Source organism: Myotis lucifugus, unplaced genomic scaffold, assembly GCF_000147115.1.
Source record: "Myotis lucifugus unplaced genomic scaffold, Myoluc2.0 scaffold_21, whole genome shotgun sequence".
Taxonomy (NCBI): domain Eukaryota; kingdom Metazoa; phylum Chordata; class Mammalia; order Chiroptera; family Vespertilionidae; genus Myotis; species Myotis lucifugus.
Genome location: NW_005871069.1, coordinates 4,236,081 through 4,260,860, shown reverse-complemented (window position 1 = coordinate 4,260,860; position 24,780 = coordinate 4,236,081). Strand labels below are relative to the sequence as shown.

Genomic DNA, 24,780 nt, shown 5'->3' with positions numbered 1-24,780 from the left:
GCTGGTAGCCAGAGGAAAGCCTGGGTCCCGGGCGCCAGAGGGAAGCTGGTGCCAGCAGCCGGGGGAAGGAAGGCCTACTCTAGTATGAATTTCATGCATTGGGCCTCTAATATATATATTATATATACTAGTGGCCCGGTACACGAAATTCATGCACATTAAAAGGAAATTAATTAGAGGAAATATGTTAATATTGCTATTTGCCTTTTCTCTATAATAGAAGTACCAGAGATGAAAGAAAATTAGTAAAATGCATATGAAAACCTTCCTCCTGTCAGAGTCTGGGGCATGCCATGGGACCCAGAGTCAATTCCCCGCCCACCCGTGTGCACCTCGAAATCGGGCGAGACCTAGACCCAGCTGGCCCCACCCCCATTGGATGAGATTCAGACCCGGCTGGCCCCACCCCTGTCAAGCTTCGCCAGGCGGGGGGCACAGCCTCAGGTCCCCCATCAAGCCCTGCTAGGTGGGGGGTGCAGCCTCAGGGCCCCTGTTAAGCCCTACCAGGTGAGGGGCGCAGTCTCAGGTCCCCCATCAAGCCCTGCTGGGTGGGGGGCACAGCCTGAGGTCCCTCATCAAGCCCCACCGGGTCAGGGGGTGCAGCCTCAGGTCCCCCACCCTGGCCTGGCACCACGCAGCCTCAGGTCCCTGCTGATCGCTCATTACGGCTCATTACGGGAACACTGCCTCTGCTGTGGGTGCAGCCATCTTGTGCCGAGTGAAGGAATGAGAGTCAATTTGCATATTACCTCTTCATTATATAGGACATGCATAATCAATTTACTGAGATTTAAATTTTCCAATATGAAAACTAACTTTAGCTTTCACATTTCATATGACACTGGGAAAAACATCTGCTGCTGACACTGAACATTCAATATATTTTTAGACAAAAATCTGAATTTACTTTAGTTCCTTGATTAGAGCCTTCTCTTGTTTGTGTTCTTCCAGGAGCCACTATCAGTGTGATTATTGACGTCGATGTCCATGCTTCTGTCATTGTGTCTGCACTCATTGCCATTCTGTACACCCTGGTGGGTGGTCTCTATTCTGTGGCCTACACAGACGTCGTACAGCTCTTTTGTATTTTCATAGGACTGGTAAGTGGGGTCATTCGCAGATATTCTTTCTCTCTCTCCCCCTCGACTTATTCCCTCCCTCCCTTCCTTCCTCCCTCCCTTCTTCCCTTATTTCTTTCTTTTCTTTCCTACCTTCCTTCCTTCTTTTTCTTTTGTAAAATAAAATGTGGAATTTTATACTAACTCAGCAAAATCTAATAGAAATGTTATGTTTCATCTTGAGTAATACATAGTAAATCACTTACCATTAAATGTTGTCTCTTTATAATTTAATTAAATGGAAAAATCTAGTTGTTTTGTTAGATTTTGCCAGAAAAGTGTGCCCTCAGTTTACTTTTTAGAAAGGTCAAAGTCTTCCTTTCCTTCAAGTCTACATCTGATGGAAGCTTATGTGTGATCTTCCTTTAAGTTTGAAGGCAACACACTTTCCTCAACCTGAAAATTTAAACCTTGGTGCTAACCTGTATGAGTCTCTTATCCTCCCCTTATATTAGTGTCAGTTAATCTATAAACTCCTCATAGGGCATAGAAATTCTCCCCTTGGGAATACTGTGGGTTTCAATATTAATCATCACTATTTGTGGTCTAAAAATGAAGAAAAGGTTTAATTATTATGTAAGGCACTAAAAATATTTATTATGTATTGCATATACATCCTAGGTTAAATTAAGTGATATATTTGTGCTTTATTAAATAAAAATTACTATATAATTATGAGATATGAATATTATTAGTATTACATTAAAAGCACTTTTGTTTGTTATGAACACATTTTAGTCAATGTTCAGCCTTTGCAAACTAAAATCTTAAAATGTGACCATTGTGCCTTGGCTTGGGTGGTTCAGTAGTTAGAGTGTCAGCCCATGCACCAAAGGGTTGCTGGTTCAATTCCAGGTCCAGGGCAGCTATCTGGGTTGCAGGTTCAGTCCCCAGCCTCGGTCTGGGAAAGTGCCTTAGGCAACCAATTGATGTGTCTCTCTCACATTGATGTTTCTCTCTCTCCCTCTCTCTCTCTCCCTCTCCATCACTCCTTTCCACTCTCTTTAAAAATAAATGAAAAAATATCCGTCGGTGAGAATCAACAAAAATTTTAAAAATTTGATTATTATAATTGTACATTTAATAATATCCACCACCTAAGACATACTGAAGTATACAGTAAATTGAATATGCACTCTGTGCTGGTGGCTGTGATGATTCGTGCATGTGCATGACCTCAGGTGTGTATCCTACAAGAGCAACACCCTTGTGCAAAGGCCATGGACAGTGAGCTAAGACTGCTGATCATGACTCATTTCCTGTGGGTGATCTAAGCACCCTTGGTTCTCCTTGATGTTTTTTTTAATATCATGAAAAGCTTTTGACTCTATTAGTGTTTATACTAGATACTTAAAACGGAAAATGAAGAATGAATTTTATACTCATATCTGGTTCTTTTGTTCTTTACTTCCTTGCATCTCTAATATACAGGAGGAACATTTAAAAGAATGAATTACAGTTATAATTATAGTTTATCCATTAATTTACATAATTATAATATTTAACAATGATTACAATATTTCCTCTTTTTCTTCTAGACATTTTGTTTTCATTTCCAAGTATTTCACTCACTTATATCTTAGTTAAATTCAAAAATATTTAACTAGCTCAAGGATTTCTACATTTTTATTTTTAAATATCCAAAAGCAAGTGAGAGTGCTGAGATTCTGAGTTTTCTTAGCATCATCATAAACTTCCAGAAATACAGGTCCATTATGAATGTTAGAGATGAGGTTAGTTTGGCATATGACAGCTCTCATAAAAGATGTACTTGGTATTCTAATGAACACAGCTCCAGGGATGAATCTATTTATTCAGGATGTATTGCTTTGTATGAGACCAGAACTTAAAATATGTAAGTGCATAGATCAAATGTGCTAGTAAAACCATGCAGGGCAAATATATGTAAGGATGCATTTTAGAGTGGGTTTCTGCTACAAAATGTATCTAATTGATAAGGAATCAAGTTCTGTTTGTAACTACTTCAGGCCTTATTAAATTGGTGGAATAAAAGGCTAAATACAGGTTCTTCTTTAAGTTTCAAAGTGCTATACATACATATATAATTAATCAACTTACAGCATAAACCATCTCCTCTTCTCAGATTCTTTAATTCTATTGATTTTATCATCATCCTACAACTGTAAACTTGAGGTTTATATGTTAGTTATTTTTCCTTCTGACTTCTTTCTTCTTATTGTAATTGATAACTGTTGAATCTTTCTTTATAATTCTTTTTTGTAACAATATCTTTCATTCCCATTGTCATGACTCAGCTTCAGGGCTTTATATGGGTTATATCAGTGCCACCTTATTACTCTTCCTGATTCCTCCCTTTTTGTAAACTCACTGTTCATATCTATGATAAGAAAATGAAGAAGACATTTTACTAAAATATTTTTTAAATCCAGAAGGAATTCCTCTAGCTTCTAGTTGTAACAAAACAAAATAAAAATCTCTTAGCTTACAATTCAAGGTTCTCTCCACATATCTATCTCTATGTATCCCATTTCCCTAAGCCACCATCATGCAAGCAAAGCGCCTAACCCAACAGTGTGTACATGCACTCATGTACACGTGCACACGTGTGTGTGTGCATGCGCATACACACACACACTATATTCTGCTGTTTACCTTGCTCCACATAGACCATCTGTCCCTTAACTTGCTTCTTCTTCTACAAATCAGGTACTGGGATCATGCATGAAGATTTGTTTCATCCACCAATTTCTCAATCAAATCTTTCCTTGTCACTTTAATGAATGGTAATGGTTATCTTTTTCTAATTTAAATAAAACAATTTATATTATATTATATTATATTATATTATATTATATTATATTATATTATTTATATTAATTATATTATACTAGAGGCCCAGTGCATGAAATTCATGCAAGGGAGGGTCCCTCAGCCTGACCTTCACCCTCTCGCAATCCTGGCCTGGACCACTGGCTCCTAATCGCTCACTGGCCTGCCTGCCTGATCTCCCCTAACCACTCTGCCTGCCTGCCTAATTGCCCCTGCCTGACAACCTCATTGCCCTTAACTGATCTGCCTGCCTGCCTGATTGCCCATAACTGCTTGCCTGCCTGCCTGATCACCCCTAACCATTTCTGCCTTGGCCCCTGCCACCGAGGCTTCATCAGGAAGGATGTCTGGAATGACCTCCAGAAGGTCGTTTGGCTGCCCAGTTTAATTAGCATATTACACTTTTATTATTATACTAGAGGCCCAGTGCACAAAAATTTGTGCACACGGCGGGGAAGAGGGGGGGTCCCTCAGCCCGGCCTGTGCCCTCTCGCAGTCTGGGACCCCTCGGGAGATAACGACCTGCTGGCTTAGGCCTGCTCCCGGGTGGCAGAGGGCAGGCCCAATTCCTAGGTGCAGCCCCTGGTTGGGCTCAGAGCAGGGCTGATTGGGGAGTTGGGGCGCTGCCCCCTGTCATGCACAGAGCAGGGTGGATTGGGAGGTTGTGATGCCACCCTCAGTCACGCTCAGGGTAGGGCTGATTGGGGGGTTGGGGCACCGCCCCCTATCACACTCAAGGCAGGGTCGATGGGGAGGTTGCGGCACCACCCCCTGTGACGCACAGAGCAGGGCCAATCAGGAGGTTGGGGCACTGCCCCCTGTCACGCACAGAGCAGGGCCCATCAGGGGGGTTGGGGCTCCGTACCCTGTCATGCACAGAGCAGGGCCAATCAGGGGCTTGGGGAGCTCCCCCCTGTCATGCACAGAGCAGGGCCCATCAGGGGGTTGAGGAGCTTCCCCCTGTCACTCACAGAGTAGGGCCGATAGGGGAGTTAGGGCACCACCCCCTGTCACACACACAGCAGGGCGGATCAGGGGGTTGGGGCGCCGCCACTGTCACACTCAGGGCAGGGCCGATGGGGAGGTTATGGCTCTACCCTGTCACACACAGAGCAGGGCCTGGGGGGGGGCGGGTGTTGGGGCGCCGCACCCTGTCACACACAGAGCCGCAGGGCAATCAGGGGGTTTGGGCTCTGCCCCCTGTCACGCTGATCCGGTGCCAGGAGGCCTCTCGGCTCTGCTGATCCCGGTGCTGGGAGGCATATTACCCTTTTACTATATAGGATAGAAGCCTGGGGGCCGGCTGGTTTGCCCTGAAGGGTGTCCTGGATCCTGGCCAGTCTGGGTGAGGAGCTGAGGGCTGTTTTCAGGCTGGCAATTGACTGAAGCTCCCAACCACTCCTTTTTTTCTTTTTTTTTATTCTGAGCCAGCTTTAGCTCTGGCTCTAGCTCTGAGGCTTCTGCTGCTATAATCGAAACAATGTATAACTCTAGCTCTGAGATCCCGGCTGGCTGAAAGCTTTTTTCTGGGGTTTTGTTTAGCTTCTATATTTGCAACATAGTTTCTTAGAGTTGTAGCTCAGAGGCCGGCAAGTCAGGCGGGGAACGTTGGAGTCTGCAGTCACTGGAGCAAGCAAGCCTCATGTTCGCTTCCAGCTGCCTGGCTGCCGGCCGCCATCTTGGCTGACAGTTAATTTGCATAAGGATATGCTGATTAGCCAATGGGAAGGGTAGCAGTCATGTGTTAATTACCATGTTTCTCTTTTATTAGTGTAGATATTATATATTATATTGTATTATATTTCATATTAATTATATTAATTATATTAATTATATTATATTATTATATTATATTATATTATATTATATTATATTATATTATTATACTAGAGGCCCAGTATACAATATTCAGGCATTGGAGGGGGGTGTCCCTCAGCCCAGCCTGCACCCTCTCCAATCTGGGACCCTTCGGGGGATGTCCCACTGCTGGTTTAGGCCGATTCCACAGGGATCAGACCTAAACTGGCAGTCAGACATCCCTCTCACAATTCAGGACTGCTGGCTCCCAACCGCTTGCCTGCCTGCCTGCCTGATTGCCCCTAACTGCTTCTGACTGCCAGCCTGATCATCCCCTAACCACTCCCCTACCAGCCTAATCGATACCTAACTGCTCCCCTGCCGGCCTGATTGCCTCCAACTACCCTCCCCTGCCTTCTCCTGATGGCCTAGTCACCTCCAACTGCCCTTTGCTGCTAGCCTGGTTGCCCCTAATTGCCCTCCCCTGCAGGCCCAGTTGCCCCCAACTGACCTCCCCTGCAGGCCTGGTCCCCTGCAACTGCCCTCCCTGCTGTCCTGGTTGCCCCTAAGTGCCCTCCCCTGCAGACCTGTTCCCCACAAATGCCCTCCCCTGCCAGCCTGGTCACCCCTAACTGCACTCCCATGCCGGCCATCTTGTGGTGGCCATCTAGTGACCACATGGGGGCGACCATCTTTGACCACATGGGGGAGGCATCTTGTGCAAGGGCATGAAGGTTAATTTGCATATTACCTCTTTATTATATAGGATTATATTCTCAAGTTTAATGTTCTCCCCACAAAGTTTCTAGTGACTTCTTCTCTACTTGACATTATTGGTGCAGTTAAACACAGAAGGATGTTTACTTTAACTTCTCTAAGTCAATATTCATGATGTTCCCCAGATAACATGATTCCAGTTTCTTCTCTGTCTGAATATGAGAAACTACTGAGCTATGTGGTCTATGAAAAAAAAACAAGAACTAGGTGGCTAAGTCTTGCATATATTAAAGTTAAAAATATTTGCCTAACAATCGAATGTCACTGGTTGCAGTGGATCAGCGTCCCTTTCGCACTGTCACATCCTGCAGTTACGGACATTGGGTTTACGTCTACACATGCCAAATACCAGGCTCCTTGGCTGGGCACCATTGAATCATTTGAAGTCTACACTTGGCTTGACAGTTTTCTGTTGTTGGTAAGTGGTGTCTTAACTGATAAATGCAACCTAATTTTTTCCCTAAAATCAAATGCATTTTCAAGATTTAAATGTTTCTATGTAAATTTCACCTACTGGCTCATGATCATTTCTGAATATACTACTTTCTATGGAAGGATGGTGCTGACTGGTGTCAAAGCGGAGAGCAAGTGAGACCCTAAAGGATAACAGCCATGGGATTGTGTGTACACATTCCTGTTGTGCTGTAAATGAAGGAACCCCATGCCATACTCCCGGATACCTCCTCAATCTGAGGGCCAAGCCAACTAAAAGTTTTCACTTGTATTTTGAATTAGGTTTTAAAAGTCAAATTCTTCTGAAATAATGAACTCATTTAGTCTCTAGATAGTAAGTAAATTAGTGGTGCTACAGCCTCACGTGTCTGAGACAAACTGGGAAAGGCATCCTCAGAGAAGAAGGCCTGGGCAGTTCGAGGCAACCTGGGAATAACAGAACCTTGGGGCAGAGGTGCTGTCAGTGAGAAGTGAGTACGGAAGAAATAAAGGCAGATCACAGATTAAGAGAAGAGGGAAAAACAAAGGGACCTACCTGCTAATTAGGAGGATTTTGTATAAAATAAAATAATTTTATATCAAAATTAAGGGGAAATTGTTTATGTTTTCTCTTTAGATGGTTCATAATTTACTATGATTTTACTTTGTCTTTGTGGTACTTGTTAAGTTTTAGCACTGAAATTAGATGTATCTATCTCAGTAAAGAATTTCCTGGTAAGAAGGCAGGAGAACAAGAACAAAAAATGTTTATTATGGAGGTGAGGGGTCTTGTTTTCCAAGGATTGTTACAAAATGTATTGGCTAAAGTTATCCTTAAATGGGTCACAATTTTGAATTTAATGGAGAAAGTATCAAGCATTATATGTGTATGTAACTGTACCTGCATGGTGGGTATGTTATGGTTATATGGCCTCATCTCTTCCATTGTATATGGAAGAGATGAGGAGATGCAAAATGAAAGGCAATTTGTTAATAATAACACCATTGTCTGAGCAAGACATTGAAATAGAGATGAAGCACAACCCCAAGGTCCTTTCTTCTATAGCAATTAGTCCTCAGGTTTGCTAATCTTCAAGATAAAGCATTATATCCAATGACTAAATTTTGCCAGCTCAAAAAGTTATATGATTAAGTCATGTTCATTCTTTAAATTGTAAAATAAGTTGAAATGAATGAATGACTTAACTATAGAAGTGAGCCTTGAAATGTCTCACCAATGGTCTATGATCTTCCACTTGTCATATAAAGGGGGATCTCTCAATCCCATTCTGAACTGCCCACTGTCCCTGGACTAGCACAAGGTAAGGCTGACAGCTTTTCTCCCCTGGCCTATTGTTGTAGCCCATCAGTGGTCTCCCTGAGGTCAGCCCTCGCACCTCTCACTCCTCCAAGCCCATGTTCCACCTGGCCACCAGAACTCCTGTTTGTCAGTGGAGGTCAGATTTTACCCTACTTGTGACCTAAATGTCAAAAGAGATTGGTATGTAAATTATTATATATCAACTCATAGAATCAGTGATATTATTGAGCAATATCAGGTTAATTATATGTTGATTCACAGTTTGCAAAACAAAAATTTGGAAAGAATATAGACTTGAGATGTGATAATTAGTTTTAGAACTTTTTTTTTTACCTTTTTATCTTTTACTGTTAAACATGTATGGATTTTATAACAAAGGAATTGCTCTGGAATCAGTATGTGCCAGGCCCTCTAAATTGGCACAAATGTGACAATGACTAACAAGATGGATTTTCCTGAATTGAGAGCTGGGTGAGAGAAACAGGCAATTATATGGGAAACCCATTCATCAATTCTTTCATTCATATGATATACAGTATGTTTATTAAACACCAACTCTATGCCAGTCAGAGGAATGTGACAGCAATGAATGGGAAGGTATTTTCCCAGCCTTCCCTCTAGCCATTCCCACATACCCTGACTTCCATTTCCACAAAACACATAGTGTTCTCATAGCTGCTTCATCATTCTTTTTCTTTCTTTTTCTATTGGATTCTCTGCCAGGTACTCTCTTCTCCCTTCATCTCCATCTAGTGACACTCTCCCAGGACTTAAGGACTTATTCAAATGTCATTTCTGTAGGTTTCCCTAATTACCAGGCAGTTGTGCTTCATTGTGCCTTTCCACCCCTTAGTTACCCCCAAATAAGTAATTGCTTCCCACTTCTGTTCCCATACACACCTCTTTACAGCAGCCAATACATTATATAATAGTTCAGTGTCACCAAGCTTTTTTCACAGTATTTCCTCAATATAAATTTTAAATATACTCTCAATGTAGGTAAATGTACTTATAAATTATTTATATACACTTTACTGATACATTGTATACTTTAATAAAATAGCCATATGAGGTTTAGGTATGAGGTAAAATGAGTACCAATAGAAGTTCTGATAATTTGGATGCCGAGTGCATTGTCTGGAGGCTCTGCACACCCTGCTTTGGAGAACCCTGCACTGCACTGACTCTCCTGGTGGACAGCGACCCAGAGCAGAGCCATCCCTGCTCCTCTTTGTGCTCTGACAACCATTACTTGCCTGGCACATACTGGAGTTCAGAAATATTCATTGGGCTATATGGATTCAAATTTTAAAACGCCATGTTTTCAGAATCTTAATTTTTGAGGCAATTTTGTGGTGGTTAGTTCCTCCAGATAAGAACAAAGAGACTTCTAGGACATTGTAATACAGCTTAGAGTAGGTAGATTTAGGAAAAGATTGTCTTGTATAATTACAAAGGAAAAGAACTGGAAGAAATTTCACACAATTGTAAATATGGTAATAACAAAATAATAACCATTGAGGTATATGGCATATAGGACCATTCTTTATACTTTAGCAATATACATACAACTATTCTGAATGTGATTATATAAATATAATCTCATGTTGAAAGTATCTAATACATGCTATTTGCCTCTAATAAAATCCTGAGTCCCTTTGGTTCCCATGCAGATGTTGGGTGGAATCCCATGGCAAGCCTACTTCCAGAGAGTCCTCTCTTCATCCTCAGCCACCTACGCTCAGGTGCTATCCTTCCTGGCAGCTTTTGGATGCCTGGTGATGGCTATACCATCTGTACTCATCGGGGCCATTGGAGCATCAACAGGTACCTCTCTTGCAGCTTCACTCATTGACCCACTCAAGCTCCAGCAAAGTTACCAATTGCCACAGTCCACAGCTACTCTCCCTCTCTCACTGTCCTCTTTACCCCCACATAGTCCATTGTTATAGTGTTTAACAAATTGTATTATACATTCGTAGTCTCCAAACATTTCCAACTTCTCATCCCACTAATAAAATATTTATAATCATCCCCTCCTCGGACATTGTTATATTTATCAACTGTGTATATGTAATCCTGTCAGCCGTTCTACTCAATCAAGGTACAATTCACATCTGTGCGGAGGAGAGGGACTCTTTAAAAAATATCTATTTCTGTCTCACCCCACAGGGATTTTACTTTGATAATCTAAGATAGAGCCAGTAACCAGGGTTTTTAAAGTCCCCTTGATGAATCAAAGTACAGCCAGAAGTTTGCCTGCCATTACCATGACCACTTTAAACCTGAAAGTGCTGTTTTACCTTTCAATTGTTTGTTAATGAAGTTTTTCTTCTTGGAGAAATCAGTCAATAAGTGTGTAGATAAAGATAAACTAAGGCACTAAGTCTCTTAGAGAATAACTTATTCAAGTTGGTAAAAAGAGCATTATAAAATCTTTGCCGCCCAGTTAGCCTCTATCTCGAACAGTTTTTAAATCTCACCCTTAATTTTACTGAACTTATTGATTTTTCCCAAATCATATGTTCCCATGTTATACACTTTTTGAGTATTTTACACAAATATATCATATTAGCCCTGTAGGTTCAGCTAATTAAAATAGACTCCAGAAGTTGACCTTTTACTCTGTTGTGCTTGTAAATATTATCCAGGATGATACCCACAGTTTGTAGAGCTATTTATTGGATGACAAATTTTAAGAGAGCAGTTATGGTTCATATAGTATGCTTTTATTCCAGTTGTACATACATGACATAAGCAAACATTTAAAACAATGTCTGATAATGGTGACTGAGTGCCTTTGAATAAAAGATAGTATTTATGTCACAATCAGAAGACAGATCTGGCCATTAGTGTATGCATGTGTGTTGCAGGACAATCCACTAAAAAAATATAAAATTTATTTTTTATGGATTAAGTAGACATTTTAGTTACTGTTTTTTCTGGTATCATGACATATCAGTTAATGCTATAAAATTGGCTTCATCAAATCATGGCTTTAACAATTGTAATGGAAAATGGGGTGGGTAGGGGTGGGGAGTGGCAAGGGAAAAGACTACTATTTGATTCTATAATCATGACATTACAGAAGTTAGACAAATAAAAAAGAGCTATATTAATGTACATGTATTCTTTAGCATATGCTAGTACAGAAGTACCCCATTATCTACGGAGGATACATTGCAAGGCATGCAATGAAGGCCTGAAATTGCAGGTAGTACCAAATCTCATATAGTAAGTCCTCACTTAACATCACTGATAGGTTCTGTGACTTTAAGCAAAATGATGTATAATGAAATCAACTTTACCATAGACTAACTGGTAACAAGCAAGAGTTAGGTTCCTATAAGATCCCATCAACAATATAACAAAACTAGAGGCCCGGTGCATGAAATACGTTCACTCAAGGAGCATCGCTCAGCCTGGCCTGCACCCTCTTGCAGTCTGGGAGTCCTCAGGGGATGTCTGACTGGTGGGGAGCAGGCTTAAGATGGCAGTCGTATATCCTTAGTGCTGCCACGGAGGTGGGAGAGGTTCTAGCCACTGCCACTGTGCTCTCCAGCCATGAACCCGGCTTCTGGCTGAGTGGCGCTCTTGTGGGAGCACACTGACCACCGTGGGAAGCTCCTGCGTTGAGCGGGATCAGGCCGAAACCAGCTCTCTGACATCCCCCAAAGGGTCACAGATTGCAAGAGGTTGCAGGCCAGGCCGAGGGACCCCACTGGTGCATGATCAGGGTCAGGGAAGGACATGGGAGGTTGGCTAGCCAGGGAGGTACCGTGGGGGGGGGGGATTCAGGGCATGTCCTGCCCATCTTGCCCAATTGGCTGGCAAGCTAACCTATCAGTCACAGTGTCTGCCCCTGGTGGTCAGTGCACATCATAGTGAGAGGTTTAGCAGCCTTAGCAAATCATTAGCATATTATGCTTTGATTGCTTAAATGAACGACTGGACGACCGGATGACAGGACAACCAGACGACCGGACGACCAGACACTTAGCATATTAAGCTTTTATTATATAGGATGATACTGACTGAAATGACATTATTCAAAGACCTGATGTATATACTATGTTTTATTTTATACATACACTAGAAGCCCGATGCATGAAATTCATGCAAGGGGCTCGGCCCTCCAAGCCACAGTGGCTTGCCTCAGCCTGAGGCAACCGTGGTGTCTGCCTCGGCCCTTACAGTCCCAGCTTCTTCTGGAAGGTTGTCCAGAAGGATGTCCGGTCTAATTAGCATATTATGCTTTTATTATTATAAATACCTATGATTAACTTTAACATACGTTAGGCACACTAATAGATTAACAACAATCTAATCTAATAAAAGAGAAACATGCAAATTGGCAGTACCTTCGCTATGCCCCAAGCCATGCCCACCAGCCAATCAGAGCGACTATATGAAAATTAACCCAACCAAGATGGTGGCCAGCAGCCATGGAGCTGGAGCAAGCAGGAGGCTTGGTTGCCCCGGCGATGGAGGAAGCCAAGCTTCCTGCCTGCCCTGGCCAGCTGTGGCCTCCACTAAAGGCAATAAAGTTTCAATTATAGAAGATAAATAAATCCCAGATACCTGCTTCCAGCCAGCCTCCACTGGGAGCTTGGGTGGCTGGGGGCCGTGGCCAGCCTGCAAACAGCCATCAGCCCCTCACCCAGGCTGGCCACACCCTCATGAGGTGAGGGTCCCTGCTGGGGGGCTTGGCAGCCTGCAAACAGCCATCAGCCCCTCACCCAGACTGACCAGGCACCCCAGCAGGACCTCCCTCCCTGAAGCGAGTGTGACCAACCTGAAAATGGCCCTCAGCCCCTCACCCAGGCTGGCCAGGCACCCCAGCGGGACCCCCACCCTGATCCGGGACACCCTTCAGGGAAAACCAGCTGGCCCCCACCCATGCACCAGGCCTCTATCCTATGAAATAAAAGGGTAATATGCAATTTGACCATAACAGCAGAACAACTAGGAATGACTGGTCACTATGACACACACTGACCACCAGGGGGCAGATGCTCAATGCAGGAGCTGCCCTCTGGTGGTCAGTGTGCTCCCACAGAGGGAACTCTGCTCAGTCACAAGCCAGGTTGACAGCTGCCAGTACAGCGGTGGTGGTGGGAGCCTCTCCCGCCTCCTCAGCAGTGCTAAGGATGTCCGACTGCAGCTTAGGCCTGCTCCCCGCTGGTAAGTGGACATCCCCTGAGGGCTCCTGGGCTGCCAGCTTAGGCCCAATCCCTCAGGGAGCAGGCCTAAGCCAGCAGGTGGACATCCCCCAAGGGGTCCCAGACTGCAAGAGGGCACAGGCTGGGCTGAGGGACCTCCCTGAGTGCACAAATTTTTGTGCACCAGGCCTCTAGTAACTAATAATAAAATAGAAGAATTATAACATTATGTTATAATAAAAGTGATGTGAATGTGGTCTTCCTCTCAAAATATCTTATTCTGTGGTACTCATCCTTCTTTTCTTGTGATGAGGGGAGATGATGCAATGCCTACATAATGAGATGCAGTGAGGTGACTGGCATAGGCACTGTGACACTGCCTAAGGGTTACTTAAGCTCAAGCACTGTGATACCAGACAGCTACTGATACCACAGTGACTGATGGTGGGAGCATGTATAGCATGGATGTATCTATGGCCAGATTGGGTGGGACCATACAAGACTGCATCACACACTAAAATGTGGCACAATTTAAAACATATAAATTGTTTATTTCTGGAATTTTCTAATTTCAGATCAAGGTTAATAGTGAGTAACTGAAGCCAGTGAAAGCAAGTCCACAGATGGGGAACTACTGTATAACTAAATATTAAAGGAGCTATCTATTAAAAAATACTTATGTTTCAAATCCTTTTACCACAGAGTCCAAAAACCTTCTGAAAATTTCAGCCTGGTATCTGCACTATTTTTAAAATATGTTTTTATTGGTTTTAGAGAGAGAAGACGGGAAAGGGAGAGAGATAAACATCTATGAGAAAGAAAAATCAATCATTTGCCTCCTGCACACCTCCTACTGGGGATCCAGCCTGCAACCCTGGCATGTGCCCTGATCAGGAATCCAACCAGTGACTTCTTCCTGAAGGGAATGATGCTCAACCAACTGAGCCAAACAGTCCAGGCATATCTGAACTTTTTAATCAATAAAAAGGGAATTTCCTTTATCTATCATACTTCCTATTTCTAGTAACTTATAGCTGATACAAAAAGAATTTAATTGCAAAGAAGTAATGCTGAGGAAGCTCCAAACCCAAGTTTATATACAGAAAGAGGATGAGTGAGAATAGCCCCAGTACTGTCTTCATCCATTTATGCATTTATACCTGAAGACTAAGGAATGAAACATTGTGTCTGCTCAAATGACTAAAGAAATCATCTATGTTTCAGTTTAATACTTTTTATATGATTCTGTACAATGGAATGCCACAATTTCAGAAGATGTAGGTAGGTAGGTAGATAGGTAGATGATAGATTGGTAGATGATAGATGACAGATAGATGATAGATAGATACATAGATGATAGATAGATAGATGATGATAGATAGATAGATAGATAGATAGATAGATAGATAGATAGATAATAGATAGACAGATAGATAGATGATAGGTATATCTATCACAGCCATATTCCATGCTGGTCTTTTGAATAAGACTAAGTATAACCAAAACCCATTAGAATCTAGGACCTATAAGGTAATTTCACTTGACCAGTACATACCTGGTTAGAGTAATTAGACTTCCCACCTAATTAAGCTAATTCATACATTCTGATTTTGTCTTAAAAACTAGCCAGTAAATAGGATGACCCCAGATTGACAAAGAACATAACTTTGGTTCTCCTTATGCTTTTGTTTCTATTCAATAGACTGGAACCAGACTGCATATGGGATGCCAGATCCCAAAAGCAATGAAGAAGCAGACATGATTTTACCGATTGTTCTGCAGTATCTCTGCCCTGTGTACATTTCTTTCTTCGGTCTTGGTGCAGTTTCTGCTGCTGTTATGTCATCAGCAGATTCTTCTATCTTGTCAGCAAGTTCAATGTTTGCTCGAAACATCTATCAGCTTTCATTCAGACAAAATGTAAGAAGGATGTTTTAAATCTTACATTCTTGTTTTGTTGTTGTCTTTGTTAGTATATTTATTATGTATGTAATATTACATACTTATTAATATTATATATTAAAATTTGACCCTACTTTCATTAAGCACATAAGGTTAAATAATGATGAGTTTCACTTATGCTATATATAGGTATTTTTAATGCATGTTATCATTCATGTTAATACTAAAGGAAACAAAGAAATATAACTGTTTCCCAAGATGTTTAGTTACATTGTTACAGTTTAAACCCTCCTGTCTAGTGAAAGAGTAATGAAACCTAAAATATCTTAGAATAACTTTGAGTTTAATTAAACATGTTAAGAAACTTGAGAACCCTAGTAGAAGTAGAACATGGTAAATTATTTCATGGGGATTTGTGTTAACATCTGTCTTTACTCTTCACTTGATTCTCAAGTCCACCTTTGTCCAAAACTAATCCCCCAATTTGGTTTCTGTACTACGTCTAGTGGCTGTAGAACACCATGCTACTGTGGGCTACTGAGGGCCCCTCTGCCCTTCTCCACCTTCTTCCTTGACTAAGGCTTTGCCTTTCTCTAGATTTTCTAGGTCACTGTTAACAAAATGTTCCCACTTGTTTTTGAAAGTGGTAGCCTTAAAGATGGTAGGATTCCTATGGAGAGAGGAAGCAAGGATAAACCATGCCTCCTCACTGCCACATAAGAACTATTTCTTAATATGTAAAATGAGCAATGCCCCAAACCCCCACCTTTGTGCTCTTCTTCTATGACAGCAGGTTAGCTCAGCTCATCACTGCCCCTGCACAGTCCTGGAAAGGTGTGGGTGGTCTGTCCCTGCATGCTGTACTCAGCAACCTTCCCAAAGGCCAGCTAGATTGCTTGCTTCATAGGCTGTGTTTTAGGTTGTTTTTCCCATAAGTTGAGCCAATTGAAAGCAAGGGATTCTTTTGACCAGCTGTGGCAATTTCTTGCAGGCATCAGACAGGGAAATCGTGTGGGTCATGCGAATCACAGTGTTTGTGTTTGGAGCTTCTGCAACAGCCATGGCACTGCTCACAAAGACCGTTTACGGGCTCTGGTACCTCAGCTCAGACCTCGTGTACATCATCATCTTCCCGCAGCTCCTCTGTGTGCTCTTCGTCAAGGGAACCAACACGTATGGAGCCGCCGCAGGTTATGTTTCTGGCCTCTTCCTGAGAATAACTGGCGGGGAGCCGTATCTGTACCTGCAGCCCTTGTTCTTTTACCCCGGCTATTACTCTGATAAGAATGGCATATACAATCAGAGGTTCCCCTTTAAAACTCTGGCCATGGTGACCTCATTCTTAACCAACATTGGCATTTCTTATCTAGCCAAATACCTATTTGAAAGCGGAACCTTGCCACCAAAATTAGATGTGTTCAATGCTGTTGTTGCAAGGCACAGTGAAGAAAACATGGATAAGACCATTCTGGTCAAAAATGAAAATATTAAATTAGATGAACTTACACCTGTGAAGCCCCGACATAGCATAACTCGCAGCTCAACTTTCACCAATAAGGAGGCCTTCCTTCAAATGGATTCCAGTCCCGAAGGGTCTGGGGCTGAGGATAATTTACAATAGCCCATCTAAACAAAACACTGCTTTCTCAGACTTATGTAGCAGGCTAGTGCTGGAGGGATGGTGTGCAGCATGTAAAATATATTTAAAAATAACATCCAGGAAGACAAAAATCCATATAAAATGCACCGGTACAAGCGCAGGCCATGCTAGAAGGAGTACCTATGAAAGCATCAGCTTTGTTTCTCATTGCTGTTTCTCAGTCCCACTTGGTTTTGTCTCTGGATAGTTTTCCAAAATTTTCAGTAATAAGTAAAGCCCCACTCAAAGAACAGAGGGACAAACGGAGTAGCTTTATTATGAAAAAATGAAGTAGAAATGAAGGAACCAAGGCAATTAGGTCATTTGATCCAGACCTTGTCTGCTAACACACTGGTGAATGTAGTTTAACCACCTCCCAGAAGCTATGAGCATGACGCACTGTTACACCAATGAATGGTGCAACGAATGAGCCAGCTGATTTTCTTGATGGATGACGCATCCCTTAACTTGTGTTCTTAACTATAGCACATGTTGAATATGCAATTTGTTTTTCTGTTGGTAGTGGCATGTATTACTCTGAGCATAGGCAAGCAAACACAAAACATTTTATGGTGATTTTTTATGTGCAGGGTGATAGGAAAATAGAATCCATTTGCGTGGAGGAGCACTGGCTTTTTGAGTGTGTCCCCAGCCACTGTATGCGCTGAGGAGAGTACCTGGGGCAAGGAAGACATGGGTAGTGGGCAACCTTAAAGCCATAAACACAAAAGGTCATTAAGAAGAAGTAACAGGAAAAACAGTGGATTTTTATCTTCATTTTAAGTTTATAAAGTTCTGATTCATGATTAAAGAAGTAATGTCTGGGCTTGGAAGTGAATGTGAGCCATGTGTATGGTGAGGTAGCTCCATAGCACCAATTAAGGCTAATGAGAGACAAACTGCGAGTCCTGACAGGAGTAAAACTAAAAAAAAAAACCCCACCGATTTATTTATTTATTTATTTAAATTTTTATTACACTTTATATTCAACATTATTTTGTATTATTTTCAGGTGTAAAGCATAGTATTTAGACAGTCATATATTTTACAGGCTGATCACCCTGATATTTCTGGTACCCACCTGGCACCATACATAGTTACTACAATATTACTGAATTTATTCCTTATATTGTATTTCACATCCCTCTGACCATTCTGATTACCAATTTGTACTTTTTAATTCATTCATCTGTATTAATGAGGATAATTTATTGTTAAGAGTGTGAGAGGTGCTGGGGCTGGTGCTGGGTGAAAGAGGTGAAGGAGTTAAGCAAAAATATCCCAAACAAATTCGTAAGACACAGACATCAGTATGGTGAGTACCAGAAAGGAAAAGGGTAGGGGCTGGTAAAAGAGGGCAACAAAGGGATAAATGGTGATGGAAGGGACTAGAATTTGGGTGGTGAATAAACAATACAATATACAATTAACATATTATATAATTGTACAATTGAAACTTATATAATTTATTAACCAATTTCGCCCAAATAAATTCAATAAAAATACATTTTTAAAAAGCTACTTCATAGCACTTTTTCATATAAGCCAGTCTTAGGTACTGGACAAATCACCACTACAACAAGTATCCAGTAAATTTTAAAATGTGGAAGAAAGCATAAAGTAAAAATAAGTCCTAAAGGGAAGAAGCACCAATTTTAACATTTGGTGTCTACATAACTTTCATGAGGTGGGTCACTAACTATTATTTTGTTCCTTTTCTAGAATGAAAAATATGTGTGTGTATATATAATGGTTTGTATCCATTTTAGAATTCTAAATGCTTTCCCACCAGTAACATAACAGGGATAATTGAAGCTGTGTGTAACAAAGCAAAGAAAACTGTTGAGCTGAAAAATTACCTGAGCATTTGATCCAATAAAGAAAAGCAGACTGAATTATTCAAATGAAAGCACTTTTTCTAAAAGTATTTCCTTTCTGTGATTCTTAGATGAAGTGAGGTTCATTCAATGTTGGACATTCTGTATAAAAGTGGTGATCGAGAAGCTAGACTTCCTGTTTTTAATTGTACTTGTTTAAAAGCATTAGATACTATATCTTTGTTATTAAACATGAGTTAAATTTACAGGGTAATTTTAAAACATAAAATTGAATAATTTTTCCTATTGTAATATCTCATATTTTTAATGCTTTAGCAAATCTTGATGGTGACTATGACATTGCACTCAGAATCTCTACAGAACATCATCTGTATCTTCTTTCTACGCATTTATTTGCTCAGAATCTGCTCCATGCTCAGTGCCCCCTGGAGAACTTGCAAGGAGCAATTTGGGAAGCACTAAGAGTGGGCGTCCTAAGATTCTCAGACATTGATTGAGAAAAGAGCCAGGGGCAGGAAAACATTAGAGTAAAACTACACTGATGACATAACTTGACATGTAAAAGTGATTAATTGATGGGGCTACAGTGTCTGGAAAACATGACACTTCAGATGTGCCATGTTTTCTAGCCTACTACCTGAATCATATTTGTATCCATTCTATCACCACCCATTTTTGTTTCAACCTATTTAGGCTTGTGTGTTTACAGAAAATCTTGGTAACAGAGTACAGCATTATAGCAGAGTACAATAGGGGAGTTTACTCTCTTTACAGACATTTTATACTGTTGTCTGGCAATAATTGTTCAAACAATCATGAAATCCAGTGAAAAAGAATAAATATTAATAGTGAAAATTAATTTCATTTCATTCATTTTGTATAAATAGAAAGATGAAGGGGAAATAGTTTACCTTATCAAAAATATTAAAAACTAGATAACTCATTTTAGCTACCACATAATGTTCTATTTTATTAAACCTACTAGAGGCCCAGTGCACAAATTAATGCACCAGTGGGATCCCTCAACCTGGCCTGCAGGATCAGGCCGAAACTGGCCCTCTAGCATCCCTTGAGTGGTCCTGGATTGCGAGAGGGTGCAGGTCAGGCCGAGGACCCAACCAATGCACAATCAGGGCTGGGGAGGGACACAGGAGGTTGGCCAGCTGGGGAGGGACCACAGGAGGGCTCCAGGGTATGTCCAGCCCATCTTGCTCAGTCCTGATCAGCTGGACCCCAGGAGCAAGCTAACTTACTGGTTGGAGCATCTGTCTCCTGGTGGTCAGTGCATGTCATAGTGAGCAGTTGAGCAGCCTTAACATATCATTAGCATGCTACACTTGGATTGGTTGAATGGCCGACCAATGACCAGACACTTTGCATATTAGGCTTTTATTATATAGGATTATTTTCTACCTACTCTCAAACTAGATGATTTTAAAAGCCTAGGTTACTAGAAAAATCCACTAATAAATGCTGAGTGAAATAAGCAAGATGATTTTTTAAAGGAACAAAAATAGTAAAAGATCAAGAGGAATGAAATAATAATTGTAGAGTCTTTAATTAAGCACCTTCACAAATAAATTTACCCCAGTTTCCAAGGAAGGAATAAAGTTGTGAAGTGCACAAGACAATGTTTTATGCTCATCACTTGCACTGTGATTAGCATAAAACAGGTATTAGAGATATCATAGGTATTAGAGACATCACAGGTATTAGAGACAGCTTTGTATTCTTCCAGCTTTGCTCAGTGGACATAATTTTCAAAAACCCATTCTCAATAAAAATAAAGCAACAGAAACATTTTAGACACTGGCTATATTAACCTTGGAGGCAATGCCTGTATAATAAAGCATTAGAATAAAACATTTTATATTTATACCCTTACACTATTGGAATATGTTTATTGGGTAATTTTAGTTTCTTCACACATGCTTTTCAAAACATCAAACTTGTAGATGCAACACAACTATAGAGTCACCAACAAGCTTTCAAATACCAGTGTCAAAATCTAATTTCATTGCTATACTTGTAAGTAATGATTTTATGTGAATATTAAATGAATGTAAGCTTAAAATAAGTTCATCTAATGTAATGGCTATTAGCTTTCTTATTTGGAAATAATAAATTAGCATTGTATCTTAAAGATAAATCAAGACTTTCTTTTTAGTCTTTCAGAACATTTACTGTGATATAATGTATAATTTATTGTAAGTTTGCTACTGAATGAACAGATATATAAAATGTTGCTAAACATATATTTTTGTCTGTCAAAACACATAAGAAAATTTGCAACTCTACATGTAAATGTTTTAAATGTGATGGTTCTATATTAAATTGTGCTCATATAATTCAGCATATTCTTGTCCAGGTTTGACTTTTTGGAGCCCTTTCTTCAAACAAATATAAATGGTGCTTCAAGAAAAATATACAATGGGATTGAAATAAACCATCCAACTAATGGAACTTGTGTAAATGCCAAATGGAAATGTTGCACCTGCATAAGTCTTGTGGAAATATATGATATCATATCTCAAAATAAGTGAATTATTTTTATTGGAATAGAAGTGCAACCATGATACACAAACCTTTCTTTGAATCAAAGAAGTCAATAGATATAATATATATTCAACTAATATTGAAATCTGATGGTAAAAACCAAATAGCTGTCTGATAATTGTTGATGTAGGATATACAATCACTAAATGACAAACTGGTTCCCATTATGCTTTAAATCTGTACTTCATATCTCTTACCAAACTCTCAAGGTGTCTTTAAAAGTGTAATTACATATAACGTCAGGTGAACTGCAGCCTCTTACACCTTAATCATAAACATTTGTGCCTTAGGATGTCTATAGGGAGCAGGGATCTAGAGAGAGCTTAAGGATGAATGAAGGAAAGCATAGGTAGTTGTGGCAGGAGACATCACAACCATTGGTCTACCATTGTGGACACACTTATAGAGAACATGCATTTTTGCTTAACCACAAATCTATGCTCTAGAGGAAATTATTAGGAGCTAGAAAAGAGTGTCTAAAATATGATATTGAAGCCTGTGTTTGCTTTCTTTATTTTACTCAATAGTGTTAAGAGAGTTTAATTTGATCATTAGCATTCTCCTTAGACAGATATTCAGAGAGAGATCCAGGGAGCTACAAGATAATGATAAATTATATTAATTACCCAGAAAAAAAGCTCCAAATTGTAAAAACAGACATTTCATATTTTTATTTATTTTATTTTTTATTTATTAATGTACTTTTTATTTTTGATAGTATTACAGATATCTCCCATTTACCTCCATTTACCCCACTCTTCTCAGCCCTTACCCACAACTCACCCCATGTCTTCATGGCTTATTGCCCATGTCCATGGGCTATGCACATAAGTATATAAGTTCTTTGGTTTATCTCTTCTCATCCCCTCAATCCCACATTGAGGTATATCAGTCTGTTCCATGCCTCCATGCTTCAGATCTCATTTTATTGGTCAATTCATTTTGTTCATTAAATTCCACAAATAAGTGAGATTATGTAATATTTGTCTTTCTCAGATCGGCTTATTTCACTTAGCATAATATTTTCCAGGTCCATCCATGCTGCCCAAAGAGTAAGAGATCCCTCTTTCTGACAGCTGCAGAGTATTTCATTGTGTAAATGTCACAGCTTTTTTATCTACTCATGGGCCCTTCGACTGTTTCCAAATTTAGCTATTGTAAATGATGCTGCTATGAATATAGGAGTGCATATATTCTTTCTGATTGGTGTTCTAGGGGTTTTAGAATAGATTCCCAGAAGTGGAATCCCTGGGTCAAATGGGAGTCCATTTTAATTTTTCTGAGGAAACTCCATACTGTTTTCCATAGTGGCTGCACCAATCTGCATTCCCACCAACCATGAACTAGTGTTCCCTTTCCTTCACATCCTTAACAGCACTTGTTGTTTGTTTATTTTTTAATAATAGCCAATCTGACAGGTTAATAGTGACTGACCTAGTATGCCATTTAAGGCCTATTTCCTTGGGTTTTGTTTGTTTTTGTTTGTTTTTGTCTGGAATATCTATTCAGTGATGTCAGTGGGTGTTAAATTCCTCTACTGTTACTGTATTGCTATCAATCTCTTCCTTAAATTCCATCAAAAGATGTTTTATGTACTTGGGTGCTCCTATATTGGTTTTATATATGTGTACAAAAGTTGTGTTTTCTTGTTGATTCATTCCTTTTAGTATTATGAAGTGACCTTCTTTGTCTCTTGTTATGGCTTTTGTTTTCAAGTCTACTTTGTTTGATATGAGCATTACTACCCAGATTTTTTTTCTTTTCATTTGTATGGAATATATTTCTGATCCCTTCACTCTCAGTCTGTGAGTATCTTTTGTTCTCTTGTATATATATATCATGTTTTCTTATCCATTCAGTTACCCTACATCCTTAACTGGAGTATTTAATCCATTTACATTTAAGGTTATTATTAATAAGTATTTATTTATTGCCACTTTTATTTCTTTATGCCTATGATGCTCTCTCTCTCTCCATTTCTTCTTTTTCTTAAAGCAGTCTCTTTAACATTTCTTACATTGCTGGTTTGGTGGTAATGTAGTCCTTTAACTTTTTTTTTCTTTTGTTTGGAAAGTTTTTTATTTCTCCTTTAATTTTACATGATAGCCTTACTGGATACTGTAGTATTAGATCTAAGCCCTTGCTTTTCATTACTTTGAGTACTTCATGCCATTTCCTTCTGGCCTGAAGTGTTTCTATTGAGAAGTCAGCTCACATTCACATGGGAACTCCATTGTAGGTAATTTTCTGTCTCTTTCTTGCTGCCATTGAGATTTTTTCTTTGTCTTTAAAATTTGCCATTTTTATTATGATGTGTCTAGGTGTGGGTCTCTTTGGGTTCATCTTGGTTGGGACTATCTGTGTTTCCTGAACTTGTGTGACATTTTCCTTCACTGGCTGGGGAAGTTTTCTGTAATTACTCCTTTAAACAGGTTCTCTGTTCTTTGCTCACCCTCTACCATTTCTGGTATTTCTATAATGCAGATGTTATTACATTTCATGTTGTCCCAGAGCTCCCTTAAGTTATCTTCCTGTTTTTTAATACTTTTTTTTCCCATTTGCTGCTCTAATTGGGTAATTATTTCTACCTTTTCTTCCAAATCCAATCTATTTAAGCCAATCTAATTTTAATACCTTCCAGTGTGTTCTTGATATCAGTATATCACTCGTCAATTCTTCCTAGCCTCTATTTCCCTTTTCATACTGTTGCAATTTTCACTAAGTTCCTTAAGCATCTTTATAACCATTGTTTTGAATCCTGTTGGATAGGTTGCTTGCTTCCATTTCATTTAGTTCTTTTTCTGGAGATTCCTTCTTTGATCTCATTTGGAGGTTTCTTCTTTGTCTATCCATTTTAGCTGTCTCTTTGTATCTTCTTATATGTATTACATAGAACTATTTTGCCTCTCAGTCTTTGTTGGATGGGCTAATGTAGAAAATGTCTTGAGGGGCCCAATGGTGTAGTCTCTTTGTTCACCTGAGCTGGATGCTCTAGGAATGTCCCTTGTGTGAGTTATTTGGACTCTCCTACTATAATTGGGACTTGATTGTTGATGTCTCAGTTGTGGGAGTGATCTCCCTTCTGACTTGCTGCCAGAGGAAAGGCTAAGAAGGAAAAAGAAGGAAAAGCAAAGCAAAGAAATAAATAAAAATAATACTAAAATACATGTGACCAAAGACTTAGAGGGGATATAAAGAAAAAATGGAGAAGAAGGATACAAAAAAGGCTATATGGAAGGAAGGAGGAAGCTAAAAGAAACAGAAAATAAATGAAATAATAATAAAATCAAAATGTAGTAATAATGGGTATATTAGTATATAGATAGGAAAATTAAAATGGAAAATAAATAAGAAAAATTAATAATAATAAGAATAGGCTAAAGTAGAATAGAATAAAAAGAAAAGGAGAGATTAGAAAGAAAAGGAG

At 39.9% G+C, this 24,780-nt stretch overlaps 1 protein-coding gene across 1 annotated transcript in view; it reads left to right on the top strand.

The window, feature by feature from the left end:
• Positions 1-16,988, top strand: part of SLC5A7 (solute carrier family 5 member 7) — a 33,549-nt gene extending 16,561 nt beyond the window's left edge. The window contains exons 4-8 of the mRNA XM_006085722.3: positions 952-1,100; positions 6,778-6,921; positions 9,930-10,083; positions 15,121-15,338; positions 16,312-16,988. Of these exons, the coding sequence (XP_006085784.1) occupies positions 952-1,100; positions 6,778-6,921; positions 9,930-10,083; positions 15,121-15,338; positions 16,312-16,941 (1,295 nt within the window). The 3' untranslated portion in view covers positions 16,942-16,988. The remainder of the gene's footprint in view (positions 1-951; positions 1,101-6,777; positions 6,922-9,929; positions 10,084-15,120; positions 15,339-16,311) is intronic.
• The last annotated feature ends 7,792 nt before the right edge of the window (positions 16,989-24,780 follow it).